Source organism: Gorilla gorilla, chromosome 14 (assembly GCF_029281585.2).
Source record: "Gorilla gorilla gorilla isolate KB3781 chromosome 14, NHGRI_mGorGor1-v2.1_pri, whole genome shotgun sequence".
NCBI classification, from domain to species: domain Eukaryota; kingdom Metazoa; phylum Chordata; class Mammalia; order Primates; family Hominidae; genus Gorilla; species Gorilla gorilla.
In genome coordinates, this window is record NC_073238.2 from 33,936,445 (window position 1) to 33,952,981 (window position 16,537).

General features: G+C 41.7%; 1 protein-coding gene across 4 annotated transcripts in view; it reads left to right on the forward strand.

The window, feature by feature from the left end:
• The window catches only part of MPHOSPH8 (M-phase phosphoprotein 8), a 73,900-nt gene that overhangs the window by 32,324 nt on the left and 25,039 nt on the right, over positions 1-16,537 (forward strand). For all 4 annotated transcript variants that reach the window (XM_063697164.1, XM_063697163.1, XM_055360111.2 and 1 more), the window contains 3 exons: positions 1,794-2,135; positions 10,343-10,498; positions 14,671-15,519. In XM_063697164.1, coding sequence (XP_063553234.1) covers positions 1,923-2,135; positions 10,343-10,498; positions 14,671-15,519 — 1,218 coding nt within the window. In that variant the 5' untranslated portion in view covers positions 1,794-1,922. The remainder of the gene's footprint in view (positions 1-1,793; positions 2,136-10,342; positions 10,499-14,670; positions 15,520-16,537) is intronic.

The window sequence follows — 16,537 nt, forward strand, 5'->3', positions numbered from 1 at the left end:
TGGTAGAGACAGAGTTTTGCCATGTTGCCCAGCCTGGTCACGTACTCCTGAGCGCAGACGATCCTCCCACCTCAGCCTCCCAAAGTTCTGGGATTACTGGTGTGAGCCACCGTGCCCGGCCTTATGTATTTTTTTAATTGAAAACTTTCATCATGAATATATGTCCTTAAATTTTATTTAAAAACACATAAAAGCAGAGAATAGTATAATAAACCTGTTAAGATTTAAAATATTTTAAATGTTGCCATGTTTTTCATCTCAAATCATTACAAATCTAGAACAATCTTCTCCTCCCTCTTTTTCCTTTAACTGGAAGAAACAGTCAGTTGTCCAATAGGATATCCCACATTGTGGATTTGTCTGATTGTTTCCTTCTCCTCTTTTCCCTTTATTCTTTCCTGTAACTGGAAATTTCACTTAAAGGCCTGAGTATATTAAGGATCAACATTTTTGTTAACAGAAAGCATACAGTCTGGTTGTTCCACTTTTAGTAATGCTAACATTGATCAGTGGGCTTTCAAATGTGAAGCCAGATTTCCCCTACAACCAACAAATGATCTGTGGATCTATAATGCCTTGTGAATATCCAGTTCCTCATCACCGTTTCATATAATGCTTTGTTCCCTAGATCTTTTGCACACATTATTGTGATTTTTCTAACTTTTCTTCTATGTTTATCATCTGGAATTCTGTAAAAATGAGCTTTCTCCCATCAACTAATTATATGGGTAATATTTTTACAGTTTTTAAAATACATAGTTGTTAGTATTGGTGTGTGTCTTCCTGGGACTCCTGTGGGTCCTAGGAAGGCATATACACTCTACTGATCTTTGTATTCCTGTTACTAATGCCTACTATAGTGATGGTACATAGGATGTATTTAATAAGCTCAATGGTACATCATTTACTATCTGATTACAGCTGAGTGAAAAAAAAAAAATCATTGAGCCAACTCAAAGATCTGGTGATCCTTTCCAAAAGGATTTGCCGGACCATAGATTATTCTTCAGTTAAAGCTCAGAGATTTGACAATGAGGCTCATCTTACAAATTAAGTCCACTGTTCAAAGAAACAAAAATAGAAAGCTTGATGCCATAAAGACTTCAGTTGCATATCCGAAATTCAAAGTGAGAAAAATATATTATCCTTAAATGCATTTTCCTAGCAGTATTTCGCTAACTTTGGGTGGTGTAATTTTTGTCAACTCTTCACAACCTGAACAAATACTTTTAATCACGTCCTTCTCCGATATTTTCAATGAAAAGGCAAAGGGCGCTAGAACTTGGAAAACGGATGCTTTTTAGGCCGCTAAATTTCCTTGTCTTAACAACACTCATTAAAATATAACAGCACTGTGAGTTATGTTTGATTGGATCATCCACACGTGCTAAACCTATCAAAATCATATATGACTTCTGGGAAGCCGTTCTGCTTGGCTGGGGTTTCGGCAGCAGCAGGGTTCCCTTTCCTAGAAAGTCCCCAGCTCTGGCCCTACCGACGTCCGCACCTGAGGCTTCCCTGCTGGGGGATCAGGCACTGTCAGCTCCTCGGGGCCGCCCTCAGCCCTGGGACGCCCTCCGCCCCAACGACCCTCCTCCTCCCCAGCGTCGCGCGACTCGGCGGCTTCGCCGGCTCCCCTCCCACCCTTGACCTTTTCCGCCACAGCTACAGAACGCCCAAGCGCTCTTCCGCCTAGGGTGCCCTCCCTGCCCCGCCCACCTGCGTCCCGCGGGCTCAGCGTTGCTACGCCGCGCCCGCCTTAACATGATTGGTTTTTGTTCCCGTCACTCTAGGATCCAACCCCGCCATTGGTCGGCTTCCGTTACGCCGCTGATGTGGAGTAGGGCCGAGCGCGGAACGCGAGGGGCTGCTGGGGTGTGTGTCGCAGCGGGTTTTCCTCGGCGGTTTGCGGAGCTGCTAGGATGGAGCAGGTTGCGGAGGGAGCAAGTGTGACCGCAGTCCCTGTGTCAGCTGCCGACAGCACTGAGGAGTTGGCCGAAGTCGAAGAAGGAGTTGGAGTAGTGGGTGAAGATAATGACGCAGCCGCGAGAGGAGCGGAGGCCTTTGGCGACAGTGAGGAGGACGGAGAGGATGTGTTCGAGGTGGAGAAGATCCTGGACATGAAGACCGAGGGGGTACGTGGAGGGGCCCCGGCGCGGGGCTGGGCGGGGAGCTCCGGGCCTGGCGGGGAGGACGCGAGCTGGAAACAGCACGGGCAGACCCAAAACAGGAGCGAGGGAGGAATGTGAGAGTTCAATGCAAGCACGCGAAATCGTGGGAAAAGCGAAGTGACATTTCCAAGTGCATTCTTAGGGCTGAGTGTGTGAGGGAAGCTTCAGCAAATTTTGGAGGATTGTTCTGGCCGAAGAGACGAAGCAGTTTGGGATGTGGTGTGTGGTGATCACAAGGCTGCAGGCAGCTGGTGAAGGGAGCTGCTGCGCCTTGGAGTGATAGTGAAGTAATGCTTCTCGTCGTAGTCCACTGTCCACGCCATCGTTACAGTGTTTTCCAAAACCGTAACCAACTCCCTGGTTTAAAATCTTCCGGAATTTTCATTTGCCCTTGGAGTAAAATCTCAATCTTACCCAGAGGGTGGCATTTAAAGGCCTTCGTAACCTGATCAGCATCATCTCTCTCTCCCCTATGCGTTGTATAGCTCGCAGCCACACAGAAATACTTGGAATTCATCACACCATGCCTTGGTGTTTCCTGTTCTCCTGGCCTGGACAGTTCTCTGCCCTCTTCTTCTGGTGAAATCTTACTCAGATGCTTCCAAGGCCTCGGGGTGTAGCTCTCTGGGAAAGCTTTTTTTGACCCTAACCTCTGCAGAGTGAGGAGCTTCTCATCTCTGCTCTTTTTATTTTTTGTATTGACCTCTATGAAGGCATTTAAGCCATTATCGTTCTTTGTTTGTCTCTCCTGCTATATGTGGTCTCCTTTAATCCAAGGGGAAACATGGACAATAAGAAAACAATCTGTTTCAGTAGATGGATGTGAGGTAACCAAAGGGCCCACAGTGGTCATTCTCTATGTTGTGTTTTCATTGTCTGTTATTTCCCATTGGTCATATGCTGCCTTGTGTCAATTTTTTGCGCATTCATCCAGCATTTTTTATCAACTGCTGTATGCCAGGTGCTGTGTTAGGTCCGGACAATATAGAGATTTTAATTGAAGCATACACAGTTGCTAATAGTGGAAACTTTTCCTATGAGGAGTTAAGTAATTAAGAGCTGATGTCATTAATATTGTTATTTGCAATAAAGATGGAAATGTTTTTATGTATAATTTCTCCAAATATATTGCAAGCACTTTGAGGTGAAAGGAGGAGCCACTGTTAGACTATTTTGTATCACTTGCATTTAACACAATACCTGGCACACAGGAGGTATTTGAAAAATATTTGGCTAGGGCCGGGCGCAGTGGCTTATACCTGTAATCCTAGCACTTTGGGAGGCCAAGGCGGATGGATCACGAGGTCAGGGGTTCGAGACCAGCCTGGCCAACATGGTGAAACCCCGTCTCTACTAAAATACAAAAAAATACAAAAATTAGCTGGGCGAGGTAGCGGGCGCCAGTAATCCCAGCTACTCGGGAGGCTGAGGCAGGAGAATTGCTTGAACCCGGGAGGCGGAGGTTGCAGTAAAACAAGATTGCGCCACTGCCCTCCAGCCTGGGCGACAAAGGGAGACTCCGTCTCAAAAAAAATAATAATAATTTGGCTAGAAGGATAAAATCTTTAGAATTAAGATGATTCTCATTCATACAGTGTTTAATTTTGCCAGCCTCAAAGAATTGTAAGCACTGTATACCTAAAGCCTCACCATTCTAAAGAGGGTGAAACTAAGAAACTTATTTGTGTAAGGCAATTAGGCTTTAGTGTTGTGAGTTAAAATTCAAGTTCTTGCATTTTTAGGTGCTCTTGTGAAGGAGTGGTTTATATGATTAAAGGTGATATGGTTTGGCTGTGTCCCCACCCAGAATCTCATCTTGAATTGTATTCCCCATAATTCCCACGTGTCAAGGGCGCGACCAGGTGGAGGTAGGATCGTGGGAGTGGTTTCGCCCATGCTGTTCTCGCGATAGAGAGTGAGTCTCAATCTGGTGGTTTTATAAGCGTCTGGCATTTCCCCTGCTTGCAGTCACTTGATCCTGCCACCCTGTGAAGAAGGTGCCTGCTTCTCCTTGCCTTCCACCATGATTATAAGTTTCCTGAGGCCTCCCCAGCCATGCTGAACTGAGTCAATTAAGCCTCTTTCCTTTATAAATTACCCAGTCTCGGGTATTTCTTCATAGCAGTATGAGAACGGACTAATACAAAAGGTGTTAGCGGAACAGGACTATTGCAGTTTTCTCTTTTCACTGCTGAGTGAACCAGCCGGTTGGTTAGCCACCTAGCCATTGACAAACTTAAGGGTCCTGCTAGCGGTTTGTTAGGCCTCCTTATAGTCTAGTCTGTAGTCTATAATCAGAAACACTTACAATTGATTCACTTTTTACTAATTCATAATATTTCTTGATTCTAACTATATGTATGAATAATTAACATAAGAACTGTGGAAATACATACATACACACACCACCATTCCAAATCATTATTTATAATTTATTTGGGGTAATAGAGTAAGCAGAGAATTAAATTCTAATAGTGTATATTGCTTAATTTCCTTTTTTTTTTTTTTTTTTTTTTTTTTTGAGACAGATTCTCTGTTGCCCAGGCTGGAGTGCATTGGCATAATCATGGCTCTCTGCAGCCTTGACCTCCCAGGCTTAAACAGTCCTGCCACCTCAGCCTCTCGGAGTAGATGGGACTATAGGTGTGCTCTACCATGACTAATATTTTAATTTTTTATAGAGATGGGGTCTCCCTACGTTGCCCATGCTGGCCTTGAACTCCTGGGCTCAAGTGATTCTCCACCCTTGGCCTCCCAAAGTGCTGGGATTTACAGGTGTGAGCCACTGTGCCAGGCCAATTTTTTAATTTTTTTAACAAAATTTTAAACTGTTGCTCTAGTGTATATGATCTGGTAGAATAGGGGTCTGCCTTTTAGTTTGGCTCACTGATTAAAGGAAACTTTGGCTACCAAGAAATAGACTGCTTCTGGAATTTTGAAGTCAAATTTATAAATCCTAGGGCTATCATGCAATTTCCTTATACATGGCAAAACCCTGGACAATTTTTTGGATTTACATGACTCCACACAAAGACGTGGAATTCAGGGATTTCATCTGTATTTGTATACTGCCATGCTCCTAAAACTCAGAAGGTTCCTGAAACATAGTGACCACGTTCAGTAACTATTTGTTGAATGAGTGAATGAATGAAGCACACCTGTTGAAGGGTAACAATTATCAGTAAATTAAATCTGGAGCTATAATTAAGATATGTTCCTTAATACTTGAAAATTGTTCTTAATACCCTCCTCATCAATTAGGTCATATTTCATTGATAACTAGCATTAGATTTATAACTATGTTAATTTAAAAGGTAGTTTTCTAGTCTCCACTGCTTTTTAAAAATTATCAGAAATGTAAGAATTAGATAGACTCTCATATACCTTCACCCAGATTCTCTAGTTGTTAATCATTTATCTATTTATCTTTTTTCTATTTATGTACATTTTTTTCTGGCCCATTTGAAAGTGGTGTTTTTAAGGGCTATGTTGAATAACGCATTTACCACTATTTTTATGCGCACACACACAAACAAGGATCATTTTTGTTCCCATGACCCATTACTGATAAAATTAGCTGATAAAATCCACCCGCCTCGGCCTCCCGAAGTGCTGGGATTACAGGCATGAGCCACCGCTCCTGGCTCTGATGTTTATTCTAAAACCAAATATATTGCTTTCTTTTAGGCAGTTCTGCATACTATTGACTAAGATTTCTTTTCTTTCCCCCCATTCATGCAAGCTAAGAAGCTGTCTTCTTAGCTGTGCTGTCTCATCTTTAATTTTTTCAGTTTTAATTATGCCTTTACAGAAGACAGAAGCTCTTACAAAGTTGTATACAGGCCGGGCGCGGTGGGTCACGCCTGTAATCCCAGCACTTTGAGAGGCCAAGGCAGGCGGATCACGAAGTCAAGAGATTGAGACCATCCTGGCTAACATGGTGAAACCCCGTCTCTACTAAAAATACAAAAAATTAGGTGGGCATGGTGGCAGGCGCCTGTAGTCCCAGCTACTCGGGAGGCTGAGGCAGGAGAATGGCATGAACCCGGGAGGCGGAGCTTGCAGTGAGCAGAGATCGTGCCACTGCACTCCCAGCCTGGGCGAAAGAGTGAGACTCCATCTCAAAAAAAAAAAAATTGTATACAATAGTTTTCCTTTTGTATATTATTTTGCCCAAAAGAATATGCATATATTCTCAATGGATAAAATCACCATCTTCCCACCCATTTAATGTAGCTGAACAGTAAAAATAAAACTGTATTGCTGAACAATAAAACTGTATTGATGTACTCTTAACTATTATTTTAAAATTTTAAGGCTTTTCAGGCTTATCTTTAAAAGTTAAGATTTTGAGGCCGGGCGCGGTGGCTCACACCTGTAATCCCAGCACTTTGGGAAGCCGAGGCGGACGGATCACGAGGTCAGGAAATCAAGACTATCCTGGCCAACATGGTGAAACCCCGTCTCTACTAAAATACAAAAAATTAGCCAGGCGTGGTGGTGTGCGCCTGTAGTCTCAGCTACTCGGGAGGCTGAGGCAGGGGAATCACTTGAACCCAGGAGGCGAAGGTTGTGGTGAGCCGAGATCATGACACTGCACTCCAGCCTGACAGAGCAAGACTCTGTCTCAAAAAAAAAAAAAAAAGTTAAGATTTTGAATCTGTTCTTTTTCTGATATTTCTTGAGTTCAGATTCTACTCAGTGCTTGTACTTGATCTTTCTACACAGATAACTGAATGATTGAAGGGCAGTGTGGGTACAATTGAAGGGTAAAATGGGTGGGGAGCAGTTCTTGGCACTTCGCTTGGAAAGTTTATTGCCTTGCCGGTGGTGTGAAGAAAATCAGGCAAGTGTTAAGTGTGTAGCTAGAATGGTGATAGCGGATCTCTTGAGGTCAGGAGTTCAAGACCAGCCTGGCCAACATGGTGAAACCCCATCTCTACTAAAAATACAAAAATTAGCCGGCGTGGTGCTGGGCACCTGTAATCCCAGCTACTTGGGAGGCAGAGGCAGGAGAATTGCTTGAACCCAGGAGGCAGAGGTTGCAGTGAGCTGAGATTGTGCCACTGCACTCCAGCCTGGGCAACAGAGCGAGACTCCGTCTCAAAAAAAAAAAAAATTTACCATAGGGTTTTTAAAAGGCAGCTTGGTATGGGAGACATGTGGGAGTGGTGCTACAGGGTCTGTGTGTCTTTGTTTGGATGGCTATTTTGGCTAGTCACCCATCTGGAGGTCTGGTTGGCGCTGGTGGTAGCCTAGTTGCTTGCGACTCCTCCTGAGCAGGAGGATTCTACAGTGCCTGGTTTATTTGAGATTAGCCTCTGGAATGTCTTTTTTTTTTTTTTTTTCTTTTGAGATGGAATCTTGCTCTGTCACCCAGGCTGGAGTACAATGGTGTGATCTCAGCTCACTGCAACCTCCGCCTCCTGGGTTCAAGCGATTCTCCTGCCTCAGGCTCCTGAGTAGCCAGAATTACAGGCACACGCCACCACACCCGGCTAATTTTTGTATTTTTAGTAGAGACAGGGTTTCACCATGTTGGTCAGGGTGGTCTCAAACTCCTGACCTCGTGATCCACCTGCCTCGGCCTCCCAAAGTGCTGGGATTACAGGTGTGAGCCACCACACCTGGCCTAGCCTCTGGAATTTCTTAAGCAAGAGCATAATTAGATAAGCATGCATTGCTGGAAGAGAGTGTCTAGAGAGGAAAGGAATGCAGGGGTAAGAGAGGAGGGAAGGAAGAAAAAGAAGGTGATTAAAATATATTTTAAAAACTGAGGTCCCCAGTTACAGATGCATTGCCAAATCCAAAGTCATGAAAACTTATTCCTGTGTTAAGAATTTTATGGGCCAGGCGCAGAGGCTCATGCCTGTAATCTCAGCATTTTGGGAGGCCGAGGCGGACAGATCTCTTGAGCCCAGGAGTTTGAAACCAGCCTGGCCAACATGCCGAAACCCCATCTCTACTAAACAATACAAAACTCAGCTGAGCATGGTGGTGCCCACCTGTAATCTCAGCTACTTGGGAGGCTGAGCGATGAGAATCACTTGAACCCGGGAGGCGGAGGTTGCAGTGAGCCAAGATCGCACCACTGCTCTCCAGCCTGGGCGACCCTGTCTTAAAAAAAAAAAAAAACCAAAAAAAAAAAAAAAAAAAGCTCTGGGGTAAGACTCTGGGTTTGAATTTCAGCTGAACTACCCATTAGCTGTGTGATCTTTGACTAGTTACTTTATCTAGAAGCTTTAGTCTCCTCATCTATAAAATGAGTAATACTACCTAGTTCATGGGGATGTTGTAAATATTAATGATGAACTAATAAATGCAAAGATTTAGACAGCGCATGGCACATTGTAAAGCAGTTGATGAATGTAATTCTTTTGATTTCCCTTTAACCATTTAAAAATATAGAACGATTCTTAGATCACAAGGTGAGCAAAAACAGGAGGCAGGCCCTGCTGTAGTTTGCTGACCCCTGATATAGAGAGATGGACTCTTGTATCTGGTGGAGTGTAAATTGGAGCATTTTTTCTGGAAGGCATTTGGCAGTGTGTTTTAATCCTTAAATGGCTTGCCTTTTTTTTTTTTTTTTTTTTTTTTCGAGATGGGATTTCACTATGTTGCCCAGGCTGGCTTCGAACTCCTGAGCTTAAGCGATCCTCCCACTTCAGCCTGTCAAGTATCTGGGACTCTAGGTGCCTACTACCACGCCTGGCTGCCATCAACCCTGGAAATGGCTAGGTTTTTTTTACCCCATTGACCTCCTTTCTGGGAATTTATTCTAACAACTTAATAAGAGATACACAGGGATATTACAGCTTTATTTATAAGTACAAACAAAATGGAAATGATCTAAACAACCATCGTAACAAAGGGAGCGTTTTTGTACTATTTTTTGTTGTATTTGTATGATGGAATAATCTTAAGTCACTAAAGAGCGTTTGAAAAGTTATAACAAAAAGTGCTTGATACGTAAGTGAAAAAGCAATATTAAAAATTATAGTATTATCCTAATGTTTTAAAAACATTCTAAATATGTATTAATGTAATAGGTGAAGGAAATAGATCAAATTGTTTTCAGTATCCATTTATTATTTGGTTCTTCCTATCTTTCCTATTTTTCATTGCTTTTCAAGAATTACATACTGCTTTATGGAATCAGAATAGGACTTCAGTCTTTGGTTTATGAAAAACAGATCAATAATATACTGTTTTTTCTTTTCATTTCTCTCTTTTGTTTTCCACACCAGGGTCTGGCTCTGTTACCCAGGCTGGAGTGCAATGGCACTATCTTGGCTCACTGCAACCTCTGCCTCCTGGGCTTAAGTAATCCTCCCACCTCAGCCTCCTAAGTAACTTGGACCACAGTTGCATGCCACTGTGCCCAGCTAATTTTTTTTTTGAGATGGAGTCTTGCTCTTTTGCCCAGGCAGGAGTGCAGTGGCACAATCTCTGCTCACTGCAACCTCCGCCTCCTGGATACAAGCGATTCTCCTGCCTCAGCCTCCCAAGTAGCTGGGACTACAGGCACATGCCACCATCTTTTTTTTTTTTTTTTTTTTTTGAGACAGAGTTTCGCTCTTGTTGCTCAAGCTGGAGTGCAATGGCGTGTGATCTTGGCTCACTGCAACCTCTGCCTTCTGGGTTCAAGCGATTCTCCTGCCTCAGCTTCCCAAGTAGCTGGGATTACAGGCGCCGACCACCACACCCAGCTAATTTTTTTGTGTTTTTTAGTAGAGAAAAGGTTTCACCATGTTGGCCAGGCTGGTCTTCAACTCCTGACCTCAGGTGATGCGCCTGCCTCGGCCTCCCAAAATGCTGGGATTACAGGCATGAGCCACTGTGCCTGGCCCATAATTTTTGTATTTTTAGTAGAGACGAGGTTTCACCATGTTGGTCAGGCTGTTCTCAAACTCCTGGGCTCAAGCAGTCTGCCCACCTTGACCTCTCAAAGTGCTGGGATTATAGGCATGAGCCACTGCACCTGGTCAATACTTTTTTTCTTAAGCCACTTTTCTCAGGAGATGCGTGTACTTTAGAATGTGAAAATTTCCACTTAGAAGCAGTTTTCAAGTTCTTTCATGTCTTCTCATCAGTTTTTTTTTTTTTTTTTTTTGGAAATTTAATCAAGTTAACAATCTGCTTTATTTGCCTCCTTTTATTTTCTATAACAGGGTAAAGTTCTTTACAAAGTTCGCTGGAAAGGCTATACATCGGATGATGATACCTGGGAGCCCGAGATTCACCTGGAGGACTGTAAAGAAGTGCTTCTTGAATTTAGGAAGAAAATTGCAGAGAACAAAGCCAAAGCAGTCAGGAAGGATATTCAGGTACTATGTTTTGTCTCATATTTGTTTTTACATACATAAATTTATTGTAAATTTTAACTCTCAAAGTATGTGTAGTAAATGATTTACAAATAACAAAGTGTACAGTATTCTTTAGTGTAAATTCCATGTAGCCAATTCTCACAGACTGCTTTCAGTGATTTTTGCTGGATTCTTCTTTCTGTACCCAACCTACAGTTGCAGTTGACAAACAAGAATAGTTTGGAGATGAATATTGATATTTTCCTTTAAGTTAAGAGTAAGGTAAAGGTGGAGAAAAAAGAGACATGCCAAACTATCATTTGTTCGTCCATGATATGAGCAACTTGTTTTTGTATATTATATTTATTCTGCATTATTAACTATGTCTTATGCCTGCTTTTTCTGCTAGTTAAAACAAATTATCTGGTGAGGACCTGGTTTAAAAAAAAAAAAAAACTTAGAACTATATAGTGAAGATATCTCACATTAAGAGAATGATTCTCATGATTTTATAGGCTGAACATTGATCTTTCTCCCTACAATTTAAGTTTCAACTATGTTTTTTAAAATACCTAGTCTTTTCTTAAATGACCAAAACAATATTAGTTTTGACTGTGTGTAGTAGTTGTTAATAATAATAGCAATAACAGAAGTGCCTGGCATTTATTGAGCATGTGTGTATACTACATAACTACCATACACGGGTCAGCACTGGTTTAGTAAGTGAAGCAATCACTTAGTAAAACAGGTGTATTTATAAGATGACCACTGGTCTGTCATGAGTTTTGAGTGATGTTACGTGACACTAATGGACTTCTACTGAACTGTTTTGTCAACATCGTAGTATTTTTAGCTTTTTTTTCTTTTTTGAGTAAACATGGAGTGTCTCATAGGGGCCAGACCCCTAAACAGTTACAGTTACGGAAAGATAGGTAAAATATGTTTTCTGTGCTTGATCTGTCTTCAGGTTATACGTAGATGTATGATTTTTTTCTTTTCTTCTCATCTATTTTTAAATACAGAGTCTTGCTTCTGTCACGCAGGCTGGAGTGCAGTGGCACAGTCATGGCCCACTGCAGCCTCAACCTCCTGGGTTCAAGTGACAATCCTCCCATCTCAGCCTCCCAAGCAGCTAGGACTATAAATACACGCCACCAGGCCTGGCTAATTTTTTTTCTTTTTTCCAGAGACAGGGTCTCTCTCTATTGATCAGGCTGGTAGGAACTCCTGGCCTCAAGTAATCCTCGCACCTCGGCCTCCCAAAGTGTTGGTTGGGATTACAGGTGTGAGCCACTGTGCCCGACCTGATTTTTCTTTTAAAGATGGTACCATATACTAATTTTGCCCTTTGCCCTTCCTTTAAAATAATCTTTTATTAATACATATTTTATTCAGAAAACAAATATGGGTATTTTTTTTGGCACCAGTACATTCTCAGAGATTCTTTTATTCAACATGTTACTATTGGTGCTAAAACTGTTGCACATTTAGCTGGAACCCCTTCATACCAGCCCCTGTGTCCTGGCGCTCCCACTCAGGGTAGCACTGCTCTCTTTTTTGGCACAGTGGCACATCCCAGCCTCAATAAATCCATGCTGACCTCTGTAACTCGGCCTGTCACCACAGTGTCACCACAGAGACCTACGTGTTCTCCCTTTTCCTACCAGGAGAACTCTGGTCACAACAGTATTGCATGTCCTCATTTACTAAATCTTACAATACAGAGAAATTAACCTCACATTTGCTATGCCCTTTCTACTGTGAATGACAAACAGTATTTGTTAATCTATTTGATAAAGTTCCACATTCATTTGTAGTTCTGTTTGTTCTTAGAATATATGCACTGTTTAATGTTCAGAAGTTACTTGAATTTTTTTTTCTGTGTGGTTATCAATTTTATAAACAGGTTCATTTGTCTGTTTGTATTCAGTTTTAGGGTTCCTCCATCCTTGCCGATGCAATTTTGTTGAGTATGTAAAATACTTAATGTGGTTCAAAGGATAAAACTAGAAATTAACTAGGACCTATCTTCTCCCTGCCCTCTCTCTCCCTCTATATCTAATTTGAAATACTGTCCTTTACTCCCAGTTAATAACTATAATCAGCAAGCATAATATTCCTTTAATATGTTCTCACCACATCTCCCTGTTATTTCCTAGATACACTGTACCTTGTTAGAACATTTAGTCACACATACTACAGTCTCTCTTATAACCCTCATTCAGTCTTAGTCCTAGAAGCAAATACATAATTAATGCTTTCCACCAGTCCTTATGGTGATGTTTGTCCAGTCATTTTTGGTTATCTGAAGTTCATGCTTTAGTACCGGATGTCTCAAAGTGTGGACTCCGGCAGGAGCATCAGTCCCCAGCAGAGGTGCATGCAAGAGTTTGCGACCCACCTCTGTGGTAGGAAGGCTCTTGAGAACAATATTCACTGACTTCTTTTGTTTCCTAACAGTGTGTTGGCAGCCTTTCTATCTGAATGCCAGTTGCAGATTCCTTAGTGCACATTTTCTTTTCTCAGGTGTCTTACTGTGTTAATCCATTGTTATCTGGCACAAAACATTGCTCTTGACGACCAGTTGAGTTTATTTGTCTTGTAAGTGACTTGGGATCTTTTTGTCTGATGCTCCAAAGTTTTTATTTGTTTTCTCTTCTGTTTTATAGACATGTCTTTTTGGTATGCTTTTATTGCTTTTAGGATAGTCAACCTGGCTAATTAAAAAAAAATTTTTTTTTTAGATCTTTTGTTTCTGTCTTCTCCGGCCTACTTGGTTTGGAATCTAATCCTAGCAGTTTTTCCTCCTTGTGGGGCTTGGTCCTGGAAGTCCTGAGGAGAGCTTCACTGGTCCCTTTTGCAGGGCCTGGGAGGGGTCAGCCACCTCTCTCCTCCTCCTTGCCCAGTGCGCAGGAGGCCCCACCCCACAGCTGCTCTCTCAGGCAGCAGCAGCCTGGGCTTTTCCGGATTGTTGCCTTCACTTCCCCTGAGTGACCATCCACACCACATGGGCCTTACCACTGTTTTAGTTTTGGTAAGGCCTGTGTGTTATGGACTTGGGACTTACTAAAACCAAAAGCTGTCTGTGGGGAGTTTTGTTTTGCTGTCCTGGTTGCCTTGTTTTTTATGAGGTGATTCAGGGAGATTGGAAAGGTTAAGCCAGTGCCACCATATTCCCACTTGTTAACCTTGGTGGTGTCCATTTCTTAGGCAGTGCAGGGAAGACATTTTTAAAGTATATCTGGCCAGGCGCCGTGGCTCACCCCTGTAATCTCAGCACTTTGGGAGGCCGAGAGGTCAGGGGTTCGAGACCAGCCTGGACAACATGATGAAACCCTGTCTTTACTAAAAATACAAAAATTAGCAGGGTGGGGTGGCGCGTGCCTCTAATCCCAGCTACTCGTGAAGCTGAGGCAGGAGAATCGCTTGAACCCAGGAGGCAGGGGTTGCAGTGAGTCACTGCACTCCAGCCTGGGTGACAGAATGAGACTCTGTCTCAAAAAAAAAAAAAAGCTATTGTTTCCATCCCTTCTCTCTACCCACAAGTCATTTAGGATAAGGTGGTTTTGGGAAATGGGAACAGAAAATACTTTGCGTAGTGTTTTTGTGTTTATACAAGTACTTTATTCTTAAGTTTCTTTTTTTCAATTTTAAAATAGGAAAATATTTTTTCATAAGCAATATTTCAGATAACACATGAACTTCGGAAGTAAGATTTGTGTGCAGTCTTGCTTGTTCTGTACATAACTGTCAAACGTAGGAGCAAGTTTAAGGACATTCCAGGATCCAGGGTCTTAGAAAACGTTTTGTATTTGCATTGGTAACTACTTTGTTGGCAGCCAAGAAAGTCTGTAAAAATTACTTTCTTGGTGGTTTTGGAAATGTTGAAATTCAAATCATTTATAGCCCACCATACCTGAGTCTGTTCACTCCCACTTTGGGTTGGGCGCTCAGCGGCACTGAGTTTCTGTGCGCCCCTGCCTTCCAGACTCACACTTGCCCTCACCGCCAAGACCTGTTTGCTGAGTCAGAGATAGAGGTAGCATACGATTTCAGCTTAGGTAAGCAGTTTTAATAAGTTGAGATTCTGCTTGGAACAAAAAATATTCTTACCAAATTTCATTAGTACTACTTTTCAAAACCTTTAAAATCAATATGTTAATGAATATTTTAATCTGTTTTGTATTTTATAGAGACTATCCTTAAATAACGACATATTTGAGGCGAACTCTGATAGCGATCAGCAAAGTGAGACAAAAGAAGATACTTCCCTAAAGAAGAAAAAGAAAAAATTAAGGCAGAGAGAAGAGAAAAGCCCAGATGATCTGAAAAAGAAAAAAGCAAAGGCCGGGAAGCTAAAAGACAAGTCCAAACCAGACCTGGAGAGCTCCTTGGAAAGTTTAGTTTTTGATTTAAGGACAAAGAAAAGAATTTCTGAAGCCAAAGAAGAACTAAAGGAGTCCAAAAAGCCCAAAAAAGATGAAGTAAAAGAAACAAAGGAATTAAAGAAAGTTAAAAAGGGTGAAATAAGAGATTTAAAGACGAAAACAAGAGAAGATCCCAAAGAAAATAGAAAAACAAAAAAAGAAAAATTTGTCGAATCCCAGGTGGAATCTGAATCAAGTGTACTTAATGATTCCCCCTTTCCGGAGGATGACAGTGAAGGGCTACATTCCGACAGCAGAGAAGAGAAACAAAACACTAAAAGTGCAAGAGAGAGAGCAGGGCAGGACATGGGGCTGGAGCATGGCTTTGAGAAGCCCCTAGACAGTGCCATGAGTGCTGAGGAGGATACCGATGTCAGAGGCAGGAGGAAAAAGAAGACCCCGAGAAAGGCTGAGGACACTAGAGAGAACAGGAAGCTAGAGAACAAGAACGCTTTCTTAGAGAAGAAAACTGTGCCTAAAAAGCAGAGGAATCAAGACAGAAGCAAAAGTGCTGCAGAGTTAGAGAAGCTGATGCCTGTATCTGCCCAAACGCCAAAGGGCTGGAGGTTGAGCGGGGAAGAGAGAGGCCTCTGGTCCACGGACTCAGCCGAGGAGGTAAGGGCCACGGGAGGCAGCAGAAAACCCGTGTTGAGTGGTCAAGACATTTCACAAGCAAGGAAAGGGAAACAGTCAAGCTATAAGAAAGTGTTTATGACCATGGGCGGTCATAAATGAAGATCCTCCAGCTTTTGGACACCGCAGCTTATCTCTTAGTCTCTGGTTTGTTTCTCTTAGAATGATTATGACTAGAAAATTAAAGGCTAATTTGTGAACAAAAATCAGGATGGTTTTTAGAGGTACTCAGATGATATATGGAGCATTGTATACTCAGGTTTATAGCTTCATCAGCTTATTTTATTAACTTTTCACATCCTGCTTGGTCATTTCCCCTGTTGTCTTGAGTATACCACTATTAAATAATAGGACACAAACTACATTAACCAGTATTTTAATGCTTATAAAAATGTATTTAATAGAGAATTTGTCCCATTATAAAAATTATTTTTATATGGCTTTGCAAAATGGATATATTTTTCAAATTATGAGAGTATTTATATATGCAATATTTATCAAGGGCTATAAAAAACATCATTTTTTTCATCCATTATTTCCAGTTTTGGGAATGTATTTTAAGGAAATCATTTTAAAGAAGGAAAAGCTGTGCATACATAGTTATTTATGGCAGTATTATCTTCATTAGTGCTACAGCAAAATAGAACAACTTAGAAAATGCAGTGGAGAAGAAAACCCTACATAAATGTGAACACAGTCATGTAAAAATATGTGTGTAATGTAAACAAAAATGAATTTTAAAAAAGATTATCCATGTAAAAGTACGAGGACCAGAAGGGGGAACATGGAGAAGTACAATAGTCATGGTTGGTTAAGACTATGGGTGGAAAACTTTCTTAGAATTTTCTTTTTTTTGTTTTAATAATAAAATTCCTAAAAGAGGGTTGGAAAACTGATGTTGGGTTTTGAATTTGATATTTTGTGAATTATTATATGGTTGACTGAGGAAGCAAAATTCTTTTGTGTGAAGAGGATTTAATGATCAGTTATCATGTACCAC